Below are 22,632 nucleotides of genomic sequence, written 5' to 3'. Positions count from 1 at the left end.
TACCCCCAATTTTAAAAAATACAGTGCTAAAAGAATACTGACCAGAAAAGCAGATTTATTAATTTTTTTAAATGACTTCACTTTTCATTTAAACACTACTGCACAAAGATTTCAATTTTGTTAAACACACACACACACACACACACACACACACGTATTTAGGACAACTTAAAACTGGTTAAGCAAAACACACAGATAAAATGGTGTTGACAGGATACGTAATAGTCAACATGTGCAGAAGTAGACAAGTGGAAATAGGCCCAGAGTCCACGCTATCCCCAGAAACAGTGAAGGAGGGGGTCTCAGAAGCATCACCATTATCCAAAAACCTGCCCAAAGGGGCAGTTGCATGGAAGATCTTAGCATATTGTTCTGGAAGCAAATTGACATATTTTATGTTTCTCTGGGTGTGAACTGAAGCATGTCTTCCATTTTATTCCAGAGTACTAAATAATACAGTCTAGGTAGCAAAGGTTTGGGGAACACCGACTTAATAAGACTATGTACATTCACATTTGTAGCAAAAATGAAAATCTAGCAGAAGGATCCTATTTCTAAAGGACTTCTGGCTTTCTCTTCACACAACAAAGCTACATTATGATCATTTCTCCCCTTTTAATTAGAGCGAGCATTTGTCTCCTAAACCATTCTTCCTTATTAACAAAAGAAAGATTTTGATAGTCCTAAGATACAAAAACAAACCAAAACCCCACTATGCTCTTCTTGGCTTACAGGCGGTTTTTGTGTTGCCTCTCTCAATTCAGAAACCAAAGCTCGTAATTATGGAAAAGCTACCCCTACAGCCGCTTTAAACAATTTTGATTCAAAGGGCAGTAAACAAAATCCTCTCATAACACAGCCAGCTTGTGAAGCTATCGCCCCATGCCCCCTTGCAATGATGCTGCCATCTGCGGTGGGAATGTCTGGGAAATAACAATGCCGTCTCCTTATGAAACATTACCATGGTGCCCATCAGAACTTAATCCCTGATAGGACAGCAGTTTTGATACACTCTACCTAGCAACTTCTGACACTCTGATATACCGTACTTTCCCGTCTATTAGATGCCCCCGTGTATTAGACACCCCCCCCCCCAATTTTGGGGGACTCAATTTTAAGAAAATGAGGGGAGATGGCCCAAAGTAGCCGGGGGCAGGAAAAACTCCCTAGATCTTTCCCTGCACGCAGATAGGGAGTGTTTCCCTCATGCAGCAGCATCGAAGGAAGTTGCGCTCCATCCAGCCAGCACCCCCAGATCACTCCCCACTCACTGCGGCATCAGGAGAAGCTGTGCACCGCCAGCCAGCGCCCCCAGATCACTCCCCACACCCAGCAGCATCTCCCGCCATGCCACTATCCATGTATTGGACGACCCCAGTTTTTTGATATGATTTTTGTGTCAAAAAACCTCGTCCAATACAAGGAAAACTATGGTAAATTATTTATATATATATATATATATATATATATATATATATATATATATATATTGGATTGATGAATGGTAAAAGTAGATCCCTCTCTGCAAATTAATACAGGGATGCTGCAGAAAGGCTTGTGTTTCCTTTAAAAGATTATGTCCCACAAGACCTATTTACCAAAAACAAAGCAAAAACCTTATCAACACTGTGATAAGAGGCAATGGCTATCACTTATGGCTAAATCCCACTGCCACATTCTATACTTTTTCTTCCTAAGCCCAGCAGGGAGCTACTTTAACCCCTTCCCCTCAGCAGCAGCAGCAGCAGCAGACCACTCAAAAGCTGTGCCATGTTCGGCCTCCTCCGCCCTGATTATTTTAGACACTTGGGTAGGGTGGCCATATTTCAAAAAGTGAAAATCCGGTGTTACGGTATTCTCCTCAAACCTAAGGGAAGAATGTGAGGAGAGAACTTTTGTGCTGACGCTGTCTTATTATCATCACAAATTGAATGTAGTGCTTGTAGTACTTTGCCAGGGAAGTGAAGGAGTTTACACTTAAGGCTGCTCAAGTTCCTATTCCGAAATCTCTTAAGTGGCCGTATTGGTGAACTGGGAACAGACAATTGGCTGAATTAGAGCGTAATTCTGTACACAATGTAGAATTAGCAAGCTTCCAGGAGGGGAACACTTCAGACCCTAGCTATTCACAGACAGAATATCTGAATTGCTTTTCATGCTGAAATGGCCCAGGGGTTGTGGCGGTGAGAAATGGGAGAGAGCAAACCTTCCCGTTTGGTGAAAAGATTGCATAGCAGCAAAAACGTTCTCTAACCTTGGCATACGTCCAAAGGGCAGCGTAAGAGGTCAGGACAATACAGTGGTGTCTTGGTTCTCAAACACCTTGGTACTCAAACGCCAAAAACCCAGAAGTAAGTGTTTTGATTTTTGAACTTTTTCCGGAAGCCGGATGTCTGATGTGGTTGTCGGCTATTGTTTCCGGGGCGCCTGCACCAATCAAAAGCTGTGCCTTGGTTTTCGAACATTTCGGAAGTCAACCGGACTTCCGGAACAGATTAAGTTTGGCACTTTTGTTTTTGCTATTTATTTTGTGTCTTTGAGGCTTTTTCGGTTTATTTGTTTTTGTGGCTGCGTGGAACCCAGTTCAGCTACTGATTGATTTGATTGTGTGACTGCAGAAAGGGATAAAAGCCCCCCATCCAAACAATGACTATCATCAGTGTAGGTAAGAATTTTTAATTTTTATCATCTACAATACTGCCTTATTTATTTTACAGTACACTACATTGATTATTGCTTTCATTTTATGGATCAATGGTCTCATTAGATAGTAAAATTCATGTTAAATTGCTGTTTTAGGGGTTGTTTTTAAAAGTTTGGAGCAGATTAATCCATTTTGCATTACTTTCTATGGGAACAGATGCCTTGGTTTTGGAATGCTTTGGTTTTGGAAAGGACTTCCGGAATGGATTAAGCTTGAGAACCAAGAAACCACTGTACTGTGCTTCAGGAGGAGGGGGGGGGGGTCTGAACTGCACTTCAGAAATGTTCCAAGGACTTCCAAAGCACAGTGTGGTTACAAGGAAATTCTCCTGCCCTCCACCTGTGCAGGAGAATGATGTGGGGTTGCCACACATGCAGGAAGCAATGGGAAACACTCAGCAAAGCAATCATATCTATGGACCCCTGCATGATCAGAGAAAGAGGGGGTTTTTAGCCTACCATTCACCCTAAGGTGCTTGTTTCCCACTGGTACACCTTTATGATCTACCTGTAGCCTCAAGTGGTAAAGTTATACCTGCTGCTCTTTTTGAACATGTCCTGATGTACTGGGCCAGAAGAGGAAAACAAGGAAAGATGTGTTTATGAAGATATACCTGAAAGAGCGTCTCCACCTCCATCATTCTGCCCGGACACTGAGATCCAGCGTGGAGGGCCTTCTGGCGGTTCCCTCGCTGCGAGAAGCCAAGTTACAGGGAACCAGGAAGAGGGCCTTCTCGGTAGTGGCGCCTGCCCTGCGGAACGCCCTCCCACCAGATGTCAAAGAGAACAACTACCAGGCTTTTAGAAGACATCTGAAGGCAGCCCTGTTTAGGGAAGCTTTTTATGTTTAATAGATTATTGTACAGTGGTACCTCAGGTTACAGACACTTCAGGTTACAGACGCTTCAGGTTACAGACTCCGCTAACCCAGAAATAGTACCTTGGGTTAAGAACTTTGCCTCAGGATGAGAACAGAAATCGCACAGTGGCGGTGGGAGGCCCCATTAGTTAAAATGGTACCTCAGGTTAAGAACAGGCTCTTTCAGGTTAAAAATGGACCTCCAGAACGAAATAAGTTCTTAACCCAAGGTATTTTAATATTCTGTTGGAAGCCACCCAGAGTGGTTGGGGAAACCCAGCCAGATGGGCGGGGTATAAATAATAAATTATTATTATATTATTATTATATTATTATTATTATTATTTATGAAGAACTTATGATATGATCCAGCCATCATCATCATTATTCTTTTGTGTTGCCTTAGTTAGAATCACACCCTTGGAAAAGGTAACATGACATTTACGCAAAAGAGAGGTACACCAGCCAAATTTAACTGACAGCCTGAAACATTTCTTGTGCATTTAAAGGTAAAGGTAAAGGTACCCCTGCCCATACGGGCCAGTCTTGACAGACTGTAGGGTTGTGCGCCCATCTCACTCAAGAGGCCGGGGGCCAGCGCTGTCCGGAGACACTTCCGGGTCACGTGGCCAGCGTGACAAAGCTGCATCTGGCGAGCCAGCGCAGCACACGGAACGCCGTTTACCTTCCCGCTAGTAAGCGGTCCCTATTTATCTACTTGCACCCGGGGGTGCTTTCGAACTGCTAGGTTGGCAGGCACTGGGACCGAATGACGGGAGCGCACCCCGCCGCGGGGATTCAAACCGCCGACCTTTCGATCGGCAAGTCCTAGGCGCTGAGGCTTTTACCCACAGCGCCACCCGCGTCCCCAAGCGCCACCCGCGTCCCCTCTTATGCATTTAGCCACCAATAACAGCAGAGGCTTGCATACATTTTCACAAAATTTCCAATGGAGTGTTTGCCAGCTGAAGACTGGGCTGCACAAATAGTGTTGCCTTAGAATATCAAAGAGCAAATTAAACTGTCAGCAAGTATTACATGATGTGCATGCTCACCTCCAACGTGAATGACAGCACCACATCAGATTTCGACAGCTGAACATCACTTTCATCTCCCAGATCCATGAAAGCAGAATTCTGTGATCGCTTTAGCTTCTGTAATTTAAATTCCGGGCCACCTTTGGACACTGGAAGACTTTCCAAATTTGCCATTAGCAAATTGACCGAAGACCGCAATTCTTCTATATACATGTGTTCCATTTCTTTCGATACGAACTTTGGAAATTTTCTTTCCTTGAAAAATAATTTTTAAAAATTCGGAGCGTAAGTTACTATTCAGTGACTGCATGCATTACTTTAAAAACCTCTTCAGATCAACATAAGCCTGATTACCTGGTATTTGCTCTTACATAAATATAAAAACATACTTTATAAAAATCTTTCTGCCTGGACACTGAGGTCCAGCTCCAAGGGCCTTCTGGTGGTTCCCTCACTGTGAGGTTACAGGGAACCAGGCAGAGGGCCTTCTTGGTAGTGGCACCCGCCCTGTGGAACACCCTCCCTTCAGATGTCAAGGAAAGAAACAACTATCTGACTTTTAGAAGACATCTGAAGGTAGTCTTGTTTAGGGAAGTTTTTAATGTTTGATGTTTTATCATGTTTTTAATATTCTGTTGGGAGCTGCCTAGACTGGCTGGGGAAACCCAGTCAGATGGGCGGGGTATAAATAATAAATAATACATTATTATTATTATTATATATTTTCCTGGGCAACCAGCGGGAGCCACTGACAGCATCCTGACAGTCCCACTGAATTCATGAACATGATTGCAACCGTAAACAGATTACTAAAATATTCTACTAGTTAAAGCTAAAAAGAAAAGCACACCAGACTTACTCTGGCCATTTGGTCAGCCATTTGGAGATGCCCATCAAGTTCGCGTCTAATCTGGGCTGCTTGCTCATCTGCATTGTCCAGCTTGAATTTAAAAAAAAGGAAGAAACACACCGCAATATTAAAATAAAGTACTAATCAGGCACGATACACTATTTGATACTGGCATCAAAAAAGCAAAATTCAGCCTCAGGGTGGGGGGAGGGAGTGCATCATCAACTTATGTAAACAAGACAGGGAAACACAATGTTGCAAACTCATTTCACGGTCAAGGCCGGAATTAAATATCAAAGAAGTGGCCTTTGACAAATGGCTACAACCAACGCCACATGGGAAGCAGGTCCATAAACTGGGCAGCGATATTCTGAATTCAAAGCAGCCTTTAAACTGCCATGGTAAAATAAGGTCAAAATGCACTGAGGAAAAGACTGGAGACTACAAAGCGTGTTCTCCTTCATGGAGAGCACGTGTTGCGGTGGGGGCCGCCAGGACACTCCAAAGTTGGGGGCGGGCTAATTGTTCGTTGGCCACTGATGCGATTGGGGCTTCCCTTGTTGTTGGGAAAAAGTTAATGTTGCCATTTGTTGATTGACAGCCAGAAATGCTAAAACTCCTTGCACGAGGCTAGGGCTTCCTCTTTTCGACCGTGCATCGGGTTGCCCGTCCCCCCCTCCCTAGAATTAGGGTTGTTCGCTTTGACCTTGCTATGCCTGTCATGGGGTCGTCTGCTCTTGGGGCAGGGGCCTGGTAGGAATTTTGTCCATCTGGCTGATTGGCTGGGGCCATTTGGTTTTTGCCTACTGCGTAGCAAATCGTCACAACTTGTAAGGTTGCGGTTAGGCATTGGTTTATGGTTTGGTTGGTTGAGGGGAAGTGGTTGAGTGCCTGCCCTTGGTAGGTTGAGTGCCTGCCCCTCTAATGCTGCTGCTGCAAGGGATTCCGTTAAAGGAATTGGGGGCTAACTATTGCTTGTCCACTCTGACAAGGGGGCTCGGGCCATAGCAATGAGCTCCTGGTTGCATTTGGGGAGGGCTGAGGGCAGGTTCCCTGCTCCGTCGCTAGCCCCAAGTGTATTCCCCTTTTCTGACTTTTGCATTGTGAGGAATGTCAGTCTGTCCCCCATGGTGGGGGCAGATAGTCGCAACCAATGCCTAAGCAACTACTCACAAATTTGTATTTCAATAAAGTTGTGGCCAAAATTATGCCAAAAATCTTAAACAAAAAATTCTGTGTGATGTGTGAGTTATTGGGGTGGCCCTGGGGACCTCGACACGCAACTGGTTTTTTGCAGGCTAAAGAACAGTTGCGTGGTACTGTTTTTCTGCTAGCAACCAGAAAAGCAAACATTCATTGTGCATGCTGCAATCCCATCTCTTCAAGCTTCTAAAATTGTAGTAGTCACGGCTCACATGCTTTCATGTCTATCTTCAGGACTAGAAACGCGTTTAAAATAATAAGATGCTGAATTCTGCTTTCAGTTCAAACAGGCTGTTTATATTATAGAGTGTATGATCTTAACAACTGCTGTGCTACCTTATTATTATTATTTTTTTAAAGAGCTGCATCACTCTAAAAAGCCATTTCCAGAGACATCTTGATTATTTATATAAACTCACTGTATACATTTCTGAAGCACAGTACATTGATGAGAATAAACGAATTAAAATAACTCAAAAAGACACTCAGATGAGAAGGAGCCTGGGGATATTATAATATGAATGCAAACACATTGTTAATTATGTGACTCTGAGTGTGTTATAAGAGTGCTCTCAGTTTAATACCTCAGGGAGCACCTTGCCACAGCTACCATTCTGACAAGTGCTACACAGAGAAGCAGCTCAAACAGAACCCTAGAACTGAAAGGGTTCCCCAAAGGCCATTGATTCTATTTCACAGTGCCAAAGACAGCTCCATGTTAGATCACAGGCACCGCATACAGTAAGATGTCTCCTGTATGTGGCTCCAAGTGGCTTTGCAGGTTACCATTTTCAGCCTGGTCCCATGTACTCCTGGACGGATGGAACCTATCCTTCAGATTGCTAGGCAATATCTACCATCAATTCATAGTACAATCCCAGCACTAGGGCTGGGCAATGTATCAATATGTTGTCCAAAACCCATCTGCAGTCCAAATCATGATATTGGCTTCATAATTTCTGACCTGTCAATATACTGTGAATTATGGTGTGTGTGTGTGATGCAAAAATCACAATGTGGTAAAGACTGTGAAGCTAGCCAATGCCTCTACATAGCTCCATCCTTATTTCAGACATTGTGGTATTAGTACCTCCAGACACCTCTGGTTGCGTATCCTTCAGGATGTGAACGCAGCAAACCTGGAAGTATTTTTCCAGGTTTCGCCCCGTTCGCATACACAGAAGCTCTCTACCGCGCCATGCACAGAACAGGCACCTCTGGTTGTGAATTCCTTGGGATCCAACCAGAGCTCTGGAACAGATCCTGTGTGCGACCAGAGGTACCCCTGTATAGAACAATGTTTAGCTGGTGAAAACCAGATATTGAAAGTTGAAAACCAGATATTGCGACGTTTAGCTGGTGATATATAGCGATGTTGAAAACTAGTTATCGCCCAGCCCTACTCTGCACTATTGTCTTATTATTATTATTTACTGAATTTATATACTGGGCTATACTCAGAGCTCTCAGGGCGGTTCACAGAACATTGGCGGTTCATACCCCAATGGCCATGCTAGCTGGGGTTGGGGTGAGCTGGTGTCCAGCAACATCTGAAAGGCCACAGGTTTCCTCACCCCTGCCCTAAAGGTAATTTATAGGTAGAATTCTGTTGGCTGTTTGTGTTCTTCAGAATCTGGAAATCTGAATGCCAACAGAGGTGAGTTCACAAACCTGAGGCAGGCATACTCAAAGAACATCTTCTGTAATGCAAATGGTATCTCAGTTATCTTGTTGTACAACTTCCACATGGCACTTTTGAAAGCCCTGGAGTACAGTGGTACCTCGGGTTACAAACACCTCGGGTTACAAACACTTCGGGTTACAGACTCCATTAACGTGGAAGTAGTATCTCGGGTTAAGAACTTTACCTCAGGATGAGAACAGAAATCATGCAGCGGCAGCACGGCTGGATGTGCACAACTTTTTAGCATTAGCTAAAGTGGTGCCTCAAGTTAAGAACTGTTTCAGGTTAAGAACGGACCTCTGAAACGAATGAAGTTCATAACCAGAGGTACCACTGTAGTTAGAAAAAAATGGAATATATTTATAACCAACTTCTGTCTAGAGCTGTGGGTTGTCTACTTTGTGTCCATGAGCGTGGGAATCCTATATTGCTACTAGCATTGGTTGTATAGTGACACGTCTCTCTTGTATATTATCTTCCACATGATAAACCCAAACTGATCCAAGACTCAACCTCTTAGAATTCAACACATTGCCGCTGGCTTACCTTAAGCAATACATTGAGCTCTTTTAATCGCCAGGCAGAAAATCTTCCTGAAAAGGTACACCTGGCATTGTGTTGATTTACCCATATTGACTTTCATACAGCTTAAATAAAGGTTAAAAAAGGCATTGCACACAAGGCAGAGCCAAGAGATTTATCCAGCTGCTTCTTTTGTTTGTTCTCAGGGCTTAAACTTTATGCCATAAAGGGTGATTTTGAATTCATGTGGCCAAATGAATGATATCGAAAACATAGCTCAGGCACTAAAAACCAAAAAAGAGGTTTCAACACAGGGTCGGTTGTAACTGAAGATTTCAATCCCCCTTTCTCAGTATACGACTCTCTGGACTCGGTCCTGATGATATGAGTGGAACCACTGTAATACAGTGCCCCAAAATCCCATTTCCAGGAGGATAACATGGTCAAAGATATCAAATGCTGAAGAGAGATCAAGAAACAGGAGCGAGGTCACATCCACCCTTGTCCCTCTGCAAAGGTCATCCATCAACGAAATCAAAATTACTGGAAATCGTTGGAATACAAATATGGCAGAATCTTCTAATACAGGCACCCCCAACCTGCGGCCCTCCAGATGTTTTGGCCTACAACTCCCATGATCCCTAGCTAACAGGACCAGTGGTCAAGGATGATGGGAATTATAGTCCAAAACATCTGGAGGGCCAAAGGTTGGGGGTGCCTGTTCTAATGAGAATCTGGTTTGACATGGAAATATACTTTCCCTTCCAGATTATAGATGACCTTGATTTTGGTGATGTAAGAAAATATCAATAGATTCTGCCATTTCGAGAGCACACGTTGGGCGTTCTTACTCATGGGATGAGAATCATTTGGGGGCAGGGAACAGAATGGGGCTTTACTCATGGGCCCCACCCATACACTGGGGCAGAGGTTCTGAAAGAGGGAGCCCACTTGAAATATAGCCCTGATCACCCAGGGTTCTCAAGAGAGATGGGCACGTCGGTCAATTTCTGTTTCTCTTAGTTTCTCATTTGGTCAATCTGAATTCAGGTTGCCAAAATTTCCATGCAAGTTTGTGACTTTTTGACAATGCTCACGGAAATGTATCAGCATTTTCATGCATGTTATTCTGAATATACTCGTTTGTGTATAATTCTGTCTATGATACACATATCTGCAGGACCGCTTGGCTCAATCTAATGCATCTTTTATGTTCTTTTCATTAATATATGCATTTTTATGCACGCTTTATATCTGCACACATTACTTGAGCTGGTGAAAGGCGCTGAAAACATTTGGATAAGTGCAAACTCTGAAGGAGGTGGTGTTCCAGTTTGCGTGTTGTTTCAGAGAGTGCAGATTAGGTAATTTTGCCTTTAAGTGAGAACTGAATGAAAGATTTCCCCATCACAAATTCTAAATTACATAGCTAGTCTCTACATCTAGAATACAATCCATGAGACAGATCTTCCCTCTCCAATGTGTGGAAGATTGGGGGGGGGGGGTGGCAGGCAGGAACGTCACAGAGGAAGTGGGGGTTCTTTTACTTAGTAAAATAACAATCAAGAAATACTTCACTAGAAAGAAAATACAACAACATATTTTTTTCATTTGAGTGCCTTCTAAACTTGAATAAAAAAGCACAATTCTGAGCACAATTCAAAGAGCTGGTGCTGACCTTTAAAGCCCTAAATGGCCTTGGCCCAGTATACCTGAAGGAGTGTCTCCATACCCATTGTCCAGCCCGGACACTGAGGTCCAGTGCCAAGGGCCTTCTGGTGGTTCCCTCACTGCGAGAAGTGAGGTTACAGGGAACCAGGCAGAGGGCCTTCTCGGTAGTGGCACCCACCATGTGGAACGCCCTCCCATCAGATGCCAAGGAAATAAACAACTATCTGACTTTTAGAAGACATCTGAAGGCAGCCCTGTTTAGGGAAGTTTTTAATGTTGATGTTTTATCGTGTTTTTAATATTATGTTGGGTATAAATATATTAAATAATAATAATAGCTATGTATGTAGCAATGAGAGAAACTCTCTGGAAGCTGACACTATGAGAGATTCAGCCCAGCATTTCACCTCTGGAGGAATTTTACTATTCTGTCAGACCTCCCTCATCACACGAAGTGCATAAACAGGAGAACAGATCTTCTTAAGAAAAATTGTCACAAACATAACATTAGCCTAGTCTATTCTGTTCTTGCCACCGCCAGAGCACACAGCCTTGTCGATTTAATTAAACCAGCCATAGCAATGAAACTAATCCAGCCTAATCTCCTAAAATCCATAATAATGGAAAACAGGGTGGATAATCTCTGCTTAAAATGAACACGGATGATCATCCCAAGACACCAGCAAATTAGTTTCTCCAATTGTGTACTTCAGTTTGGAGGAAGCCTGTGACAAAAATCATCAGCATAATGTAACAGATGTTTGGGTAGCTCCTCGATGACCAATGTAACATTTGTAGCATCTTCACCTAATATCTTGTGTTTTAATGGATGTAATTTGAACTTCAATTAACATTAAACTATTTGTTTGTTAATTGCCTTGATCTTCCCTGCAAAAATAATCAACAAATATGCTACAGGTAGCCTTAATGCTTTCTTTATATTGCGTTTTAAAATACGTGACCACACGTCAGAGTTTTGAAACATCAAGAATTTATCTGTAACTTGAAAAAAGTGTTTTCTTTAAAAATATGAATCCTTTCCTCCCCATCTGCGGCAATATACTTAAAGTGCTAATGTTTCTTGGGCAAATGTCAAACTTATGTGACTGATCATTGGAAACTGTGGGGAAAAGGTTTTCTGGCAAATGACTGATGTTAATGTGACCAATGTAACATGTGACAGTTCATAGATAGTCACCCACAAATAAGTGCCTCCAAATCAAGACCCCATGCATTCACAAGGTGTGTGTGTGTGTGTGTGTGTGTGTGTGTGTGTGTGTATATATATATATATATATATATATATATATATATATATACACACACACACATATATATATGCTAAGAATCTCAAAGAAGAGATTAAAGTGAAAACATATCCATTTTTCTTTTCACTTGTCGCAAGTTAGAAAGCAGATGTTTTTGTGACCAATGTAACATGCTCAACCAAGTTAAGTTTTAGTTTCCTAAGTTCATCTGATTTTGTTCCTAACATTAAATTTATCATCAGTTCACCAAATAAGATGGCAAAACTATCAATACAATAAATAGTCATTAACCTATTCTCTGTTTCCTTGGAGAAGCCTTTCACTGAACTTTAGGGGGAAACAGGTACCTCATGCTTCTGGTTGTTTTTATTCACATGTAAAATGCAATTTTAATTGTTTTTAAGCTTGTTTTATGGTTGCAACTGTTATATTTGTGTATTTTCTTTTTGTAAGCCATACTGGGACCTTGAGGTGAAGGATGGGCAAGAAACCCAGTAAAATAAATAAGCAAAAATCCCTGCAAGGGTGCAGGGAGCTAGTCGAACCACTCATCTTCTGTAATCAATAACGTTGTGGCCTAAATTCTGCCAAAAACCAAAACTAAAATTCGAGTCATGTGTGAATTTATTTAGCGGGGAGGTCTCTGGGTCTGAACATGCAAATAGCAACCCTATATATTATTACCAATTCATACCTAGAGCAAGAAAGCACTTTTCATTCACATGTTGACCCTCCTCTTAAAAACAACAACAACAACAACAACACCAGGCAGAAAAGTAGTAAGCAGAGAAAGTTATTGTCAAAGGCCCAGTAGTAACAGTGGCGTAGCGTGGGGGGTGCAGGGGGGCCCGGCCGCACCGGGCGCAACATCTGTGGGGGGGGGGCACTCGCAGCTCTCTGCCCCTACCTGGCTCACTCTCTCTCTCTCACTGCAGTGCTGGCTGTGCGAATCTGATCCGAGCTGCCGGGTCGCCGCCCACTGTGGAGGGGAGGGTGCCAGGCGTGCGGTGCGGTGCGGAGAGAGAGCGAGGGACTATCTGGGGGAGGGACAGTGCAGGGGGGGCGCAAATTACTTGCCTTGCCCCGGGTTAGGGGGCGCAAATTACTTGCCTTGCCCTGGGTGCTGACAACCCACGCTACGCCACTGAGTGGTAATAACTCTAAAACTGTGACATCAAGTCCTGCTATGTTGAAAAGCAGCATCAACAAGAAAATTTGGACGTGGGGAATAGCTCACAGCAGCATTTCCTCTCCCACCTTCTGTCACAGCAAGCTTCTTAGGTTCAGAAGGAAAAAAACACACAACCCACACACATCCTTAAATCTGCATGTATTTATAGCGCCTCTTTTCCTTCGGTTATACAAATCAAGATAGTATGCTACAACTTTGGTGAAGTAAATGTGAACTTAGGACATCACGTCTGCACAGTGCTGACCCCAGATGCCCGTCAGCTTCTGTAATTTCCTTGTCTTCTTCTTTGGCGATCACTTGTAGCCAAGTAAGATTGTCTTCCATAATCACGGTTTTAACAGTGAGTCTATAAGTGACTGTGGAGGCCAGTTCTGGACCCACACGTCCTTCCACAGTGGGGACATAGGTTTCCGGGTGGGAGTTGATCACGGTGAGGGTTTGCCAAATGTGCCTTCCTGTTAGTGCGTTTCTCCCTTTTGTCCTGAGTTTGAGTGTCTTCAAAGCCCATGACACCTTTGGTAAAGGCTGTTCTACAATTGGAGCACTCGCAGGCCAGTGTTTCACAGTTGTCAGTGTTTATACTACTGTACATTTTTTAAGATTTGCCTTGAGAGTGTCTTTAAAACTCTTTTGTTGACCACCAGCATTACACTTTCCATTTTTAAGTTCGAAATAGAGTAGTTGCTTTGGAAGATGATCATCAGGTATCCGCACAACATGACCAGTCCAACGAAGTTGATGTTGAAGAATCATTGCTTCAACACTGGTGATATTTGCTTCTTCCAGTACACTGGCATTAGTTCACCTGTCTTCCCAAGTGATGTGTAAAATTTTTCAGAGACACCGTTGATGGAACCTTTCAAGGAGTTGGAGATGGCGTGTATAAGTGGTCCATGTTTCACAAGCATACAGTAAGGCTGGTAGTACAATAGCTTTGTAAACAAGCATTTTGGTTTTCCTGCGAATGTCCCAGTCCTCAAACACTCTGCACTTCAATCGGAAGAAAGCCGCACTCGCCGAGCTCAGGCAATACTGGATTTCGGCATCAATGTTGGCCCTTGTGGAAAGATAATCGCCCAGGTAGGAGAAACTGCCTTGCAACAACCACAGAGCACACATGTCCTGACTCTGCTCACAGGAACATCCTCCATTCATGGCTCCTTCAGGAGCCATTGGTTAATCCAACCACATTCTGTGATCCCAAGTCTGTGCTTTTGTCCAGGAAAACATGCTCATGACATCTCATGCCAAAGGCAACATCAAGCAAACCCGTCATGTAGCTGTGGCGTCGAGACTTCTTAAACCTCTTCCTCTGGCAATTTAGCAAGTGGCACAACTGTAGGAACGCCACAAGCAGTGAAGCCTCCTAGCCGTACAGCACAGGAATATGTGGATTTTCCAGGTGGAAGGTCAATAGGGACAAACTGAACACAGGTAGTCAGAATAAATCACAGCTTTCAAGGCCTCTGTGTTGTGGTTTGCTTACAAGCGTTGACCTTAGCTGTGTTTCATGCTGAGGTCTGCTGGACTTAATATTTGGCTTCATATGCATTAAGAATTTGCCTTGATCTGTAGACTTGTCATCTAAAATTAAGGATCTGGGAAAGTATTCAACTACGATGGATACCATATGAAATTATAACTGGCATGGGAACAACAATAAATACCAGGCAGCACACACATTTCCCTCACTAAGGTCAGCATTCAGTAGCAAACAAAATAATCAATTTTGCTGAATGTTGAGTAGGGTAATAATTTAGGAACTGGTACCCTGATGGGATAGTCCTTTGATTCAAACAGAAAACGGAACAAAACACATTTTGTTCTTGGTTGTATTAACTTGAAACATTGAAAATGAAAAATTTGAGGGAGACAAAAAAAGCACAAATTGATTAGAAACTAGATTTCAGGGGCCAACTCGGTGTGCCTTATCTCACATAAAGGTGAGAAGAAGAGGTGTTTTCATTTAGCTGGTGATATATCACAAAGCTGAAAACCAGGTATTGCCCAGTCCTACTGTTAGCCTCTACGTAGTTCCATCCTTATTTTAGACATCATGATATATTGGTATATGGCAATGTTTAGCTGGTGATATATTACAATGGTGAAAACTAGATTATCGTCCAGCCCTAACTCCCACAAGGTAGGTTAGGCTGAGAGACAGTGACTGGCTCAAGGCCACCAAAGGAGTTTTGTGGCTGAGTGGGGATTTGAATCTTGGTCTCCACGTCCTAGTAATCAAAATTCTGTAATCAAAACACTGTAATCAAAATTCCACATTGTCTCTCTATGCCAGGCATCCCCAAACTCAGCCCTCCAGATGTTTGGGGACTACAATTCCCATCATCCCTGACCACTGGTCCAGTTAGCTAGGCATGATGGGAGTTGTAGTCCCAAAACGTCTGGAGGGCCGAGTTTGGGGATGCCTGCTCTATGCTATGTATCTTCTCCCTCTCAGGAGAGATGTTGGTCAATGGTCCTCAACATTTCTTCCCATTAAATAAATGGTTAATTTGAGAAAATATATTTGTTGCTCCACAGGAAAACCAGGATAGCTTAGGAACAAATTAAGATACCAACAGAGCAGGGTGGATTTTAAAATAACACCATCTACCTTTCTTTATCATTAAGCAGTGGCTTCTTGAACCTGAAACCAGAGTGAATCCAACTGATCATGGTTACATTCTTTTTACAAATGGGTGGCTCTGTGTTCTACCCATTTAAAATATTCTCAAATCCATAGCCCTGTAGCAGGTGCTACAAAGTTGTCTGGTAAACTTTCCACACCCAGCTGACCCATGTATACTCTGGGCCCTGAGATCCTGGCACAGTAGTGAAGTAAAAATAAAGAAATACATAAAACGAAGAGGTGTTTTGTAGAAATATTAGACAGATAGAAAATTGGCTTGTTATTTTTATTTCAGATGTCTGGGCGGAATAACAACTTCAAACAATTTGTCCCCCAAGCTGAGTTTAAATTCCAGCCAGGGAAATTGGGCAATATATTCAAGCGACACAAAGCCCAACATTCAAATTTGGATTCCTGAGGTCCAAATCTAACACTTCAGCTTCCGAATATGATCCCAAAGCATACTGCAATCTGAAACAATTTTCTGTAAAGCCACAGTGTGTGCCACTGCTAGAATACTGATAATAAGCATTCTGCTTATGGGAAGGGATGCCTGACAAATTGTGTCCTCCTACACACACCCAGAGATCACCTTCTGCCACTCCTCTCAGGTTTCCCTCACCAGAAGTAGCAGCTACTAGAGAGCTCTCTGTTTGAGGAATGCCCTCACCAGAGATGCGTCCCTGGAGCCTACAGTGTTGCAATTTTCAATTTTCCAAGTCTTCCCAGTTGTAAACAATTTTTGAGTACTTGTTCAGATCCCCACACTGCATTGCCCTCTGTTGCCGGGTCTACCTTGGGTGCATCCTGTTGCCAGCTTTGTTTTATTGTAGACTGCATGTTTTTAGGCTTTATTTGTATATCGTATGCTCTTATGGAACACGGGTGGTGCTGTGGGTAAAACCTTGGCGCCTAGGACTTGCCGATCACATGGTCAGCGGTTCGAATCCCCACAGCGGGGTGAGCTCTCGTCGTTCGGTCCCAGCTCCTGCCCACCTAGCAGTTCGAAAGCACCCTTAAAGTGCAAGTAGATAAATAGGTACCGCTTTACAGCGGGAAGGTAAACGGCGTTTCCGTGTGCTGCGCTGGTGCTGGCATGCCAGAGCAGCTTCGTCACGCTGGCCATGTGACCCGGAAGTGTCTTCGGACGGCGCCGGCTCCTGGCCTCTAGAGTGAGATGAGTGCACAACCCAAGAGTCTGTCAAGACTGGCCCGTATGGGCAGGGGTACCTTTACCTTTTTATGCTCTTATGGGTGTGTTTACTTGTGTGTTTCTTATGGTGTGTGTTTACTTGCAAACCACCCAGAGAACCTTTGTCTATTGGGAGTTATATAAATATTGCAAAACAGAGAATATTGCCTTGAGAACTCTTCCCAAGTACTGGATCTTTGCAGAATACCAAGCAACCAAAAGAATCAATTGCAGCTCTAGAAGTCGAATATCACCCCTTCAACAGACAAAAGGTTTGATCCTTGTGTGGACAGGCAGTAAGAGAAATAGCTCTGAGACCTTCACTTCCACTTAGAATTACTTCCTTTATCTCTCTTTGATCAGTAAAGGTAAGGTAAAGGACCCCTGGATGGTTAAGTCCAGTCAAAGGAGACTATGGGGTTGCGGAGCTCATCTCGTTTTCAGGCAGAGGGAGCTGGCGTTTGTCCACAAACTGCTTTCCGCATCATGTGGCCAACATGACTAAATCACTTCTGGCACAACAGAGCACTGTGATGGAAACCAGAGTGCAGGGAAATGCCATTTACCTTCCCGTCGCAGTGGTACCTATTTATCTACTTGCACTGACGTGCTTTCAAACTGCTAGGTTGGCAGGAGCTGGGACAGAGCAATGGGAACTCACCCCATCATGGGGATTCGAACCGCTGACCTTCTGATCAGCAAGCCCAAGAGGCTCAGTGGTTTAGACCACAGCGCCACCCACGTCCCAATGTTTCATGTAACACACCACTGGGTTCCAAACATATCCATACCTGCTTCTTGAGGTACAGGTGTCAGAGGTCTGTCCATTTTGGGAAATTCCATCCCCACCCCAGTAAACCTATATTCCATCCCATATTTTACACAAAGGGCCCCAATTCTCCAGAAAGGCTTTCTAGTGGGTTTCTAGTAGCTCAAAGGGGAGAAGATGGAAAACCTCACTTCCATGAGCCCAATGGTGCAAGCCAATGAAAATTAACTCTGAGTAATTTCACACTTAGGAGTCAGGCCACAAACATCATTAGACACAATCCATTTGGAGACCTCTGAGATTTGTGAAACTATTCCATACAAATGATGTACTGTGCCAAGATTTATAGATTTACAGACCATGGCTGTTTCCCCACCCACCCCAATACCTCCCCGAAAGTCAAAATTAAATCTCCACCAAACAGAAATTGGACCAGACAGTCTAATCCCTTTCATAACAAACCCTATTCTACAACTTATCCTAGGCAATTTCAGAAATTTCATTGTGAAATGTTTCCATGGCAATATGTAGATGCCATTAAAATACCCAAAGATGGCAAATTCCGCTCCATCAGTGAGAGTATGCAGAAAATGGTCATAATGCAAAGCATCAGAATTTAAATTGAAGATAAAAAGCTAGACTAGGCAATGCATGAGAAAGTTGTGGAAGGCAAATATTAAAAAAAAAGTATACCCAGAAAAATGTATTGAAAACACAACGGAATGGAAGGCACTCTTTTTAGTAGAAGTATTTCCCATATTATAGGCTGACTTCTCCAATTTACTATTAGCAAGATAAGATCAAGAGGATTTCTATTGATGCTTTCCTTACTGTTGTGTTACACAAGGAACTTAGATCATCACCATTTAAAGGAAAACAGATCACTATTAAAATTGTCTGCTCAAATTGTCTGCACTTGACTGCACTCCTAGTTGCCATTTTCACACTCACAATGGAAAAACAACTACTCAGAAAGAGAGAAGCAATTATTTCTGAAACAGGAAAAAAGGAACTATATGAAAATTATTTCTGGAGCAAGAAAAGAAAAGAAAAGAAAAGAAAAGAAAAGAAAAGAAAAGAAAAGAATGACAATCAGCTACAGATAGATGCTGCACATGACTTTTCTATTCCTGAGTACACTTGGCCAAAATAACACCGCCATTGATATGTGGCACACATGCAGGCAGAGAGGATGGCTGAAAAACACACACAAGCAGAAACACAAGGAAGGGCACATGGAGAGAGATGCAGACACAGCTAAAAAATTGGACTGACCCTCACCAACTAACAGCTCATTTATGCTCTTGTGAACAGATAATCCTGATCTGCTGCTTAGGCCACATCTGTCCTGTACCTTTAAAGCAGCACCACAGCCATGGCTTCCCTAAAAGAACCCGGGGAACTATAGCCTGTTAAGGGTGCTGGCAGGAGATCCGTAATTCCCCTCACAGAGTTACACATCTCAGCACGGTTCAACAACCAACCCCTCTTCCCAAGACAAGCGAAGGGTGGTTTACATATGGTCAACTGGTCAAGAAGGAAAGGTCTATAGAACTGAGAGGAACTCCTTACTTGGCAGCCATTGTAGATCAACTGATGCTCCAGTTTCTTGATTCCCAGAATCTGCTGGAACATTTCATAAAGCTGCTCTTTGCTCAGAATAAGTTCTGACACGGCACTTAAAGCCATCCTGTTGGGCATTTTGCTCAAGTCCTCCTCTCCCCTGCAAATGGCGTCGTATTTGGCTATCCAAGAACTCAGCACAGTCTCTTTGCTTAATCCATCGATTTCAGGCAAACTCCGAACCCTCTTTTCTATGTTCTTCTTAAACACATCTCTGAAGTCACTCGCCGAGCATCCTCCACTGTGGACCATCCTGGCAACTCGATCACTCCTGAGAAATACCTTTTTTTTTTAAGAAAAGAAAGAAAAAAGTGGAATTAGGAAAACAAGCACGTAAGAAGAGTTTGGATTTGATATCCCACTTTATCACGACCCGAAGGAGTCTCAAAGCAGCTAACATTCTCCTTTCCCCTCCTCCCCCACAACAAACACTCTGTGAGGTGAGTGGGGCTGAGAGACTTCAAAGAAGTGTGACTGGCCCAAGGTCACCCAGCAGCTGCATGTGGAGGAGCAGAGACGCGAACCCGGTTCACCAGATTACGAGTCCACTGCTCTTAACCACTACACCACACTGGCTCCCAAGCCAGTAAAAGCATGAGTGTGAGAGAGCAAGAAAAGTCCCCACTAACATGTCACCCTTGCTTCAGGATAATGGTTCCAACTACTACACAGGCCAAAGCTTGAGTAGCTGAAGCCATTGCCAAAACCTGCCATTTATATGGAAAAGAAACTTGGCTATAGGGACTGTCACAAGGAATACAACTAGCCAAGCTCCAGTTGCATGAACTGTTCTCTTCCACATGTATATGTCCCTCCCATGAGGCATGGAGAGTACATTTAGGAGCACTAAAAGAAAATTTAGCCCAAAGGCATCTCGCAAATGCAATAGACACTGTACTACTTTGTCCCTGCTACAGCCCTCCTTGCCAAAGTGAGAAAAGTTAGGTCCAATAATACTTTGCAAAGATTGAACGAAGCTCTCTTTCTACAGAATTTGCCAGATAGCTCAGTCCAGTCCACAGATCATTTCAAAATTGTGTTTATTTCAAAGGATGCTGCAGTGAGCACCTCATTCTAATGTTCCAATATACCTTTGAAGGATCAAGCTTTAACGTCTCGCTAAAAATTCCAACCAATTCCTAACACTTAAAACCAGCCAGATTTTCACCCCAAATATTAACACTGTAATTCAGGTGCTTTTTCCCAGCCCTCAAATTGTATATTATGTCCAATATCTTGTGCCCAGGTTAAATTGATCATGATCTCAAGGCTTGGTTTCCAGCTACAAATCGAGTGAGGGTCTTTTAAAATACAGATGGCTACGTTTCCCGCCAATTTATTTATTTAGATAACTTTTCTTCTTTAAGAACGATTTTTATGCCACCTTTCCGAGTCAAGCGCAGGCAAGGCAGCTCAGAACAGGAAAGCATTATACAATCACTAAGTTAAAATCACTAAGAGAAAAAAAATCAGTAAAATTGTCAAGATTTAAATGTTTAATAAAAATTTCAGTACTGACATAAAACACTGAATTAAGGGCATTGCTCCTTGGCAAAACTTAACACCATCCTTAGAGGAACCCAGGCTATGTATTGTGTGTGACCCGCTAGCTGTTTATTAAACCAAGGACATTGGGATGGGTGATATTATTCAACTCCTAGCAGGGTAAGATTATAGGTGTCAGGCCATGGTCTGAAGAGCATAACAATGGAATCAGCCACCTTGATAAATCTATGAGGCTCTGGGCTCAGTCGGTGTCCCAAGAGAGACTACCATCATGAAAGAAATCTGGGATAGAAATGTAACAAACTATATGACTGTAATGTCTTGTACAGCCTGGAGATAGAGGACTCTAGTCATTTTGAGTGATGTACACACACACTATTTATTCATTAAGGGCATCTAGTGAAGTTCCTTCTGGTTGTGTTGCAGAGGGCAGAAGCACATCTTGCAGTAAACAGAAAAGTGACATTTTCTGTTGTGGTGCGATGATTTAGACAGAATAGTCTCTGCCCAGAAATAAGGCATGTGCTGATGAAGAGGCCATTTTGATGCAGGGTGGAAAAAGTACTCATTACTAAGGCCCTTTGCTGGTTATTGACACTAGTTACTGGTCATTTTTTTAGTTACATTTTGTATTGTCTGACAGTGCTGCTGGGTTTTATTGATGTTATTGTATTTTAATGGATGTTATTATAAACAACCTTGAGATGTTTCCATAATAGGAGATTCAAAAATATTTTATCAGATAACTAATAAGGAGTTAAATAAATTTGAGGGTGTGTTTATATATATATATATATATATATATATATATATATATCCAATCTGCAGATTAATATGGAAAAAGATGAAACAGAATTATGGAAAAGCATGTGTGAAGAAGAAGAAGAAGAAGAAGAAGAAGAAGAAGAAGAAGAAGAAGAAGAAGAAGAGTTTGGATTTGATATCCCGCCTTTCACTCCCTTTAAGGAGTCCCAAAGCGGCTAACATTCTCCTTTCCCTTCCTCCCCCACAACAAACACTCTGTGAGGTGAGTGGGGCTGAGAGACTTCAAAGAAGTGTGACTAGCCCAAGGTCACCCAGCAGCTGCATGTGGAGGAGCGGAGACTCGAACCCGGTTTCCCAGATTACAAGACTACCGCTCTTAACCACTACACCACACTGGCTCTCTTTCTGGTGTGAAAGTGAGATAGATCAGAGACACTAGATTTTCCCATCGACCACAGCAAACTATGGCAAGTTCTTAAAGAAATGGGAGTGCCTGATCACCTCATCTTTCTCCTGAGAAATCTCTATGTGGGAAAGGAAGCTACAGTTACAACTGGATATGGAACAACTGATTGGTTCAAAATTGGGAAAGGAGTACGAAAAGGCTGTATATTGTCTCCCTGCTTATTTAACTTACACAGTGGTACCTTGCTTCAGGTTACATACGCTTCACATTACAGACTCCGCTAACCCATAAATAGTACCTCAGGTTAAGAACTTTGCTTCAGGATGAGAACAGAAATTGCGCGGCGGCAGCACAGCAGCAGCGGGAGGCCCCATTAGCCAAAGTGGTGCTTTAGGTTAAGAACAGTTTCAGGTTAAGAATGGACCTCCGGAATGAATTAAGTACTTAACCCGAGGTACCACTGTACAGGGTTGCCTTCAGATGTCTTCTAAAGGTTGTATAGTTACTTATCTCCTTGGCTTGTGGGGGGGGGGGTGGTTTGCATAACTCCATACATCCCAACATTTCTCCGATGGAAATAGGGACGTCCTACGGGAAAGCAGGATCAAATCAGAAACCGGGATGACTTCTGAAAATCTGGGACTGTCCCTGGAAAATAGGGACCCTTGGAGGGTCTGCTAGCGTTGGCTCTGGTGTTCTGGCCTTCTACTGCTAGCGGCTATAATCAGGCTAGGCCAACAGAGACTAGGTTTA

The 22,632-nt window shown here is 43.0% G+C and overlaps 1 protein-coding gene across 7 annotated transcripts in view; it reads right to left on the bottom strand.

Moving 5' to 3' along the window:
• Window positions 1–22,632, bottom strand: part of CADPS2 (calcium dependent secretion activator 2) — a 343,854-nt gene that overhangs the window by 202,819 nt on the left and 118,403 nt on the right. For 5 of the 7 annotated variants that reach the window (XM_083399351.1, XM_083399353.1, XM_083399352.1 and 2 more), the window contains exons 3-5: window positions 19,152–19,484; window positions 5,459–5,539; window positions 4,618–4,854 (exon numbers count right to left, since the gene is read on the bottom strand). In XM_083399351.1, the coding sequence (XP_083255477.1) occupies window positions 4,618–4,854; window positions 5,459–5,539; window positions 19,152–19,484 (651 nt within the window). The remainder of the gene's footprint in view (window positions 1–4,617; window positions 4,855–5,458; window positions 5,540–19,151; window positions 19,485–22,632) is intronic. The other 2 variants (XM_083399354.1, XM_083399355.1) reach the window with 1 other exon arrangement.

The sequence above is a fragment of the Podarcis tiliguerta genome (assembly GCF_965153285.1).
Source record: "Podarcis tiliguerta genome assembly, chromosome: 10".
NCBI classification, from domain to species: Eukaryota; Metazoa; Chordata; class Lepidosauria; order Squamata; family Lacertidae; genus Podarcis; species Podarcis tiliguerta.
Note: the sequence above shows the minus strand (reverse complement) of the source record. Positions and strands in the feature narration are given on the sequence as shown.